Below are 7,084 nucleotides of genomic sequence, written 5' to 3'. Positions count from 1 at the left end.
TAGACTTGCGTGCGGCGGTTAGTTTGATGCACAAACTTGCAAAATACGTATTTCTGGTTATCAAACTTGCATGGACGTGTAAATAAGATCACATTTTCTACATGCGGGTGTATTCGCTGCATGCGTGGCATGTCAGCGTGGACAGGGCCCATTGTCGGTGGCTGAGAGCGGCTGAAATGCAGTGCACATTATTTTTTTGCAGAAACACCCTTGGATGTTTTTAAGTTCATACAAGTCAGTGTATGGTTTAAATAAATTGGGCTGCCAAAAACGGGTTGGTGTGGGATCGAACAGGCGCTATGTCACATTAGTGCACGCCTCCTAACCACCCCACCTGATCTGCTTCTGATAAATACAGACTACTAACGTATATATTCTTTCGAATAAAAGTACACACTCTGAACTATATTTTATTTTATTGATTTCAAAATTTAAAATTATTTGCATTCAAAAAAAAAATTCGCTGATTTTTCCGAAAGAAAATTACGTACATTCATTGTGCAGTAGGTTTTCTTTTATCTAGACTATTTAGATTAAAATTATTTGAATTCAACAAAAATAGTAGATTTGTTTGAAAAATTTATGTACATTCATTATTCCTATATTTTCTTTTATCTAGATTTTCAAATTGGAAATTATTTGAATTAAAAGAAACTTTTTTTTATTTGTCAACAAAAATACATTCATTCATTGTGCACTATATTTCCTTTTATCTAGATTTTGAAATTTGAAATTATTTGAATTCAAACAAAAATTTCATTTATTTGTTTCAAAATTGTATGTAGATTTATTCAGACATATATTTTATTTGTCGACATTTCAATTTTAGAAATATTTGAATTAAAAAAATCCATTGATTTGTTCGAAAGATATTTATGTACATTTATTATGAACTATTTTTCCTTTTATGTAGATTATTCAATTTTGAGCAAAATTTAGTTGATTTGTCTGAAAAATGTATGTACATTCTTTCTGCACTATATTTCCTTTTATCTATTTTTTGAAATTTAAAATTATTTGACTTCAAACAAAAAATCTAGTTGATTTGTACGAAAAGTTTACTTAGAGTATAAGTTATTTTCTTACATACAAAAAGAAGAAAGAAGAATACATAAGATAAATTGTGTTTATCTCTTTAAGTCTATATAATTGTGGCCTGATGGTTCGCGCTCGCACACATGGCGAGCTTATGCGATCATTGGTTTGAACTGGTGCTTCCCCTTTTTTCACACATTTTTCCGGTTTTGACTTCTACTTAATTCGCATGCTCCATCTTATACAAAGAAAATTGTGCTCATTAAATCTATATGTGGCGAAACCCAGCAGGTAGTGGGTTCAAATCCTAGGCACCACACCTGCATTTTTCATTTTATTATTTGAGGATTTTCACCGATAATAAATGCAAGGGGGCTTTCCAAAAAAGTGTGCGCTGACAGTGGCCATGCGTGCACGGCCCGTGCACGGACGGATACTGTAGAAAGCACCGCATATAAACATGAAGACAAGTTAGATGACCGGAGAAACGTATTTTGTAAGTTTATGCACCAAACTGACCGTCGCGTGCAAGTTTTATGACTCCGGGTGTATTTACCTCTTAATTAAACTTATTATAGTTCGCACCCTACCTAGTGTTCTGGCCGCATTATTGCTCATTGCGGCATCGTCTCATGACACCGCAAGAGTTGGGTGATGGGGGCGTCGACCAGGCTTCTTCAACTGTGATGACCTATGTGGTCATGTCGATGACGCAGTGGCTGGGTCTTGAGGTGGTGATGACCTTTATGAGGCTGGCGACAGTACTGGACGCCTCCTCTATCAATAGATCGGGCCCGATGCGACTCAGCGGGTGGCACATGCATCAATTCATGTCTGTCACGGGCGGGTGCTACACACGACGTCACATGCGTTGACATCAAGTCATGCCTGCTTGTCGTCGGGTGCTACATGGTGGCTCTGGCAGGTGTCATGTTTTGCATGTTGCTGCCGGATAGAAGGTGGTGCAACAATGATCGGAGGCGAGGCGATATGGGATATCTTTGTCTTCTGATTTCTCCCCCCTGCGGTATCTGGCTAGCGAGGTGTTGGTAGTTGAACAAGTGATGATGGTAGAGACAACTTCAACGACGAGTATGCACACTTGAGTGAAAGCGCTAGATCTCCGATCAGGCTATGTTAACGCGCGTCTGTGTCACGCCTAAAGATGGATCGAAGCTTTGCTTGGGGATGAGAATCTAAGACCGGCCTTGGGTTGAACTCGTCATCATCAACGCACATGCAGTGGTTTCACCTTGAAAGCTTAGCCTAGGAGTTGTATAAATTTTTTTTTGTTTTGCCTTTTTCAATAGGGTTAGTGCATGTCTAATAGAGTTGATGTTGCGAGGCATGGATGCTCAGGTTTTATTTTTTTCAGTGTCAATGTTATTCGCCCGTGAATTTTTAATAATAAATAATATATATGCGTGGGCATCACCCGATGCAGAGATCAGATTATCCTCCTTTTTGAGAGAAAAATCCATTTCATAGTCCTCCGTTGTGCCGCCGCCTACTGATGCGCCCCGAGTAAATATATAACAAAAAACTACCACATTATAGGCTAGAGTTACATAAATCTACAACTTTCTTTAATTTCCTAAAAGAGTACCACTATTTGGTTCGTTGTTCCAAAAAACCAAATGACTGAACCATTAAGTTTCAATCGGGATTATGGCAAGGGAGGCCCAGGCGTTAGGAGAAAATCAATGGGGTTTTAAGTTCCGTTCAACACCTAGTTCTGGTTTTGTGGCCGGTCTGTATTTGCTTCATGTCTGTTTTCAGTAGTATTTGTTTCTGTATTTATTTTCAGAGTTTCTGTATTCGTTTATGCTTCTGCAAAAAAATGAAAATAAATGTGGTAGCAACCAGTTTTGTCTGTTTTCACGCCTAAGTTTAAGGAACATGGAGGAAGTAGAAAATCAGGCGTTCATGTCACATCCAAGGGCTCACAGGAGATGGACTGACACACATTTTTCAGGCAACTCAAGGATAGGCGCTCCCTTATTTATAGCAGCAGATTACAGGACCGACTTGTATAAGGACAGAAACTACTCCTTAGTACTAGACTGTCACGTAGATATGACATAGCCAAGACTCGACGGAAACCACATTTCCCATTCAAACAATAACTAGAAGTTGTGGATCGATTATTCCAACGCCAACGATCGTACGTGTAATTTATTTACTTATTACGTTACATCCTTGATGATGTGAGAAGATCGTCGTCCAAGGAGTAGCAAATCTTCTCAAATGACTCGACATGATCCTCCGCGACAGCCATGAAGAGGTCGACGCCGCCCCCCGCCGTGCACGACGGCACGAAGACCATAAGCCCCTCAATCGGCAAGTCCGGCGGCTGGAACGCGCATGGCGGCCCGGTGCCAAAATCTAGCTGATGGTACCTGAACCCCAGCCAGGTGTCCACTTCTGCGTCCGGGCATAGCGTAGTGCCAGCAGCCGCTGTCGCCACGAGCTCCTCACCGTTCGCGTCCGCCAGTGTGCCGAAGTCCACGAACGACTGGATGTACTCGCCGTCGATACGTGCCACGGCATCGCGGATTGCGCCGACAACGGCGCCGTAGCTCCAGTTCAGGACGTCGCGGACCTGAAGCCTCGGGAACGCCCAGAGCACCATGTTCCCGAAGAAGTCCATGGGCGCGGGAGGCTTGGCCCTGCCCCGGCAGTTCACGGCCACCTTCACCTGTGTGAACTCCTCCGGTTTCAGGCCCCGCGCCGCCGTGATCTTCTTCCACACGTGCGCGAGCAGGCACTGGAACATGCTGCAACGGCCGCCGACGCGCGCTCTGAGCTCGGCGAGGAACTCGGCCGTCAAATGCACCCTGACGTCCTTGATCTTCGCCATGGAGACGATGTCGCCGCGTTCCCTGGTGCAGCCCCTGCTTTCTCCACTCTTGAACTCAATGGACCGGTGGTCGAACACCGGCGCCGGCATGCGTCGAGACACGGCGGTGGTGGCGCGGTCAAGGAAAGGGGTCGGCGCGACGAAGTCCTTGCCTTGGCGTACAGCGGTCTCCCACGTGATGAAGAAGTTGTTCATGGCCACACCGTCGGCGGTTTGGTGGTGGTATGATACACCGACCACGAGACCGCCGCACTTGCACCGGTTCAGCTTGATCTGCAGCAGCGCCTCCCCAACGTTCTCCTGTGGTCACAAACGTTCCACTGGCAGAGTTACCAAAACCTTCATGCATGCATGCAGGTATGGAGAACGTCGCACATGCACCATGCATGCATATGCTTTTTTTAAGTTGTTTTTTTTCTTTTCGTGTAGGCATTAAGACTTTGTCCTGTATTTTGCCCTATGTTAATGATGAAATGGGCATAGGATCTGCCATTTAAATATGTCTCAAATTTTACCTCTGGTAGTGTATGGTACTGGCCGTGGACGTCGGTGGCCATGCCGCCGTAGGCGAGTAAGTCCGCCAGGTTGGACGAGACAGTGGCCTCTACAACAAGCACACCCTCGTTGTTGACGTGGAGGAAGCGCCTGCCGCGGTGGTCGGCGGCGAGGCGTCCCGCCAGGTGTGGGTACGGCGCGACGGCCCTGAGGAGGCCCTCCTTGATGGCCTCGTTGGAAGGCGTTGGCGCGGGGTAGGCCACGACGACAGGGACGAAGACGTCCAAGGCGGCGCGGTCGAAGACGGTCAGCTGGACCTTCTCGCCGAGGAGCGGGTGCGGCGCGGAGTAGACCGGCTTCAGCATCGTGCTGCTCGTAATGATCTCCATTCTGATTGAAAGTTTAGGAAGAATTGGCCACCGTTGGGCCTTTCTATTGCTTGTCTATTTATAGAGAAACTGGCAAATATGTCTATTAATGCCACCCACCTTTTAAACTAATAAAAACATATGATATATTTTTAAAAATTGTGCTAGAGAAATCAAATGTCCCTGTGGATCAAGTAACATATCCTATGAAACCGTAAACCAAAATATATGTGGACACTGGACGCATGATGTAAGAGGATGTTTGGTTTTTGCCCCAGTTAGCCCTGCCAATGGGCACGCCAAAAAATTGGTGAACCTTTCGCCTGCCTGCGACACGTCAACGATTGGCGTGAAAGTGAACTGGGCGAGGATGGGCTTTTGAGGGCGTGCCAAATAATTGGTTGCATTCCAAGCGGGTGCCCTGGAATTGGCTGGGCACGCATTGGCACTGATCCAAACAGGCCCTAAGTATTGACTAGCTATTCATGATTTATTTACTAACTACTACTCCCTTCGTCCATAAATTTATTGGTCTTTTTTGTACTTTGTACTAAATTTTTTCCTTAGATTTGATTAGCAAAATATAGGTTATATGCCATAAAAATCATATTGTTAGATTCATATTTAAAAGAAGCTTCCAATGACATATAAATTATCAGTTTTGCTAAGTCTCAGTATCTCAATAGATACAAATTTTCCTTTTCAGTTTTTCGATAAGTCTCAGGGCATCTCCAGCCGCGCCCCCAAGAAGCCCCCCCAGGCGTCTTTTCGTCCGCCGGCGTAAAAAAATCGGCCCAGTCGCGTCCCTAAGAGCCCAGTTTTCGCCAGCTCGGGCCGAAATTGGCGCCGGCGGACCCAACCCGAACCCGGCGTGCTGGGGGTCGCTCGGGGGCGCCGGGCGAATCGTTTTTGGCGCGAAGAGCCGCGGGCCCGCCGCGTCAGTGACTCTACCCTCTTCTCGCCTCTTCGTCTTCCTCATCGCCTCGTTTCCCGCGGCGAATCAATGCCAAAGCTGCCGCGCGCTGCCGCGCCGGTCAGCCTCCATTGATGCCTCACGGGCGGCGCGTCCCTCGGCCGCCACGCGTAACGCGCCGGCCAAGCCTACCACGCGGCGCCTCCGCCTATAAAAGTCGACTGCAAGTGCGCCGGAGAGACTCACCCCGATCATCCACCGACGACGCACTCATTTCTCCCCCTTTCCTCCTCTAGCCGTCACCAGTTGAAAGCATGGCCGAGCGTTTCCCAGGCGATGGCGCGGCGGCGAACGGATTCGGGCGCCGTCATCTGCACGAGGACGAGGCTCGCCTCCTTTTCGAGGCCGAGTACCCGGTCCCGCCGGACATGCGGGTGCCCGGGGCTTGGAGGATCAGCGCCGGCGGCGTGCCGGTGCCACCACCACCCACCGGGGCGACGCAGCATGCGGAGATCGCACGCATCCGCGCGTCCCTGCCACGGGCGGCGAGGGAGGGGCCACGGTACGTCCCCGACAGCCCGCTCTGGGAGCCCTACTTCCGCCGCCGTCACGCCGAGCAGCTCGAGGCCACCAACGGCGTCGTGCCCTCCGGCAGGCTCAACTCCGATGGCCGGCGCCGGTGGTGGGGCATGCCCGGCCGCACGTTGGAGGCCGTCCTCGAGTACATCGAGGGCGGCAACACGCCGCGCCTCGAGTATCCCGCTCCCCCGTCCTTCTCACGCCGCCGGGGAAGCTCCTGGACGCCGAGGCGCATGGAGACCGGGGCGTCCTCCTCCTCGTCCGGCGGCTCTCCCTGCCTCCGCCTCCGCCCCGTCAAGCCGGAGCCCCAGGACACGCCTGTCAGCGTGCGTACCCGCAGCTCCGGCGGCTCTCCCTGCCTCCACCTCCGCCCCGTCAAGCCGGAGCCCCAGGACACGCCTGTCAGCGCGCGTACCCGCAGCTCCGGCGCCCTCATCGAGCCCAAGGTGGAGTCCAGCCTCCCCCCGCAGTACGAGGAGATAGCCCGGCGCGGCTTCTCCGACGAGGACGCCATGCGGTGGTCGCGCGACGACTACGTGCGCGAGGAGATGGTCCGGCAGCGCCGGGCCCTAGAGGAGATCGCCGCCCGCAAACGTGGGCGCGAGGACGGGGACGGTGTCATCGTCCTCGATAGCGACGACGACAACGCCCCCGGACCGTCCAACCCGCCGCGCAAACCGGGGGAGGGATGCAGCAGGGACGGCGGAGGCGTAGGCGGGGGCGACGACGACGACGACGGCGGCGGTGACCACACGCGGTTCTAGGCATGTAGAACCACGTGGGCGGGCGGCGAGGGAGACGGCGGGGATAGCCCGCGGTAGTTTTTTTTTTTTG

At 50.5% G+C, this 7,084-nt stretch overlaps 1 protein-coding gene across 1 annotated transcript; it reads right to left on the bottom strand.

The window, feature by feature from the left end:
- Positions 1-3,127: 3,127 nt before the first annotated feature.
- LOC119331536 (tryptamine benzoyltransferase 1-like) lies at positions 3,128-4,796 on the bottom strand. The gene is made up of 2 exons (XM_037604702.1): positions 4,411-4,796; positions 3,128-4,195 (listed from the first exon to the last, which is right to left on the bottom strand). Exons 1-2 carry the CDS (start codon positions 4,777-4,779, stop codon positions 3,227-3,229), a joined length of 1,338 nt encoding a protein of 445 aa, XP_037460599.1. The 5' UTR covers positions 4,780-4,796; the 3' UTR covers positions 3,128-3,226.
- Between the last annotated feature and the right edge of the window lie 2,288 nt (positions 4,797-7,084).

This window comes from Triticum dicoccoides, chromosome 7A (genome assembly GCF_002162155.2).
Source record: "Triticum dicoccoides isolate Atlit2015 ecotype Zavitan chromosome 7A, WEW_v2.0, whole genome shotgun sequence".
Taxonomy (NCBI): domain Eukaryota; kingdom Viridiplantae; phylum Streptophyta; class Magnoliopsida; order Poales; family Poaceae; genus Triticum; species Triticum dicoccoides.
This window is presented reverse-complemented; position numbering and strand designations above follow the sequence as displayed.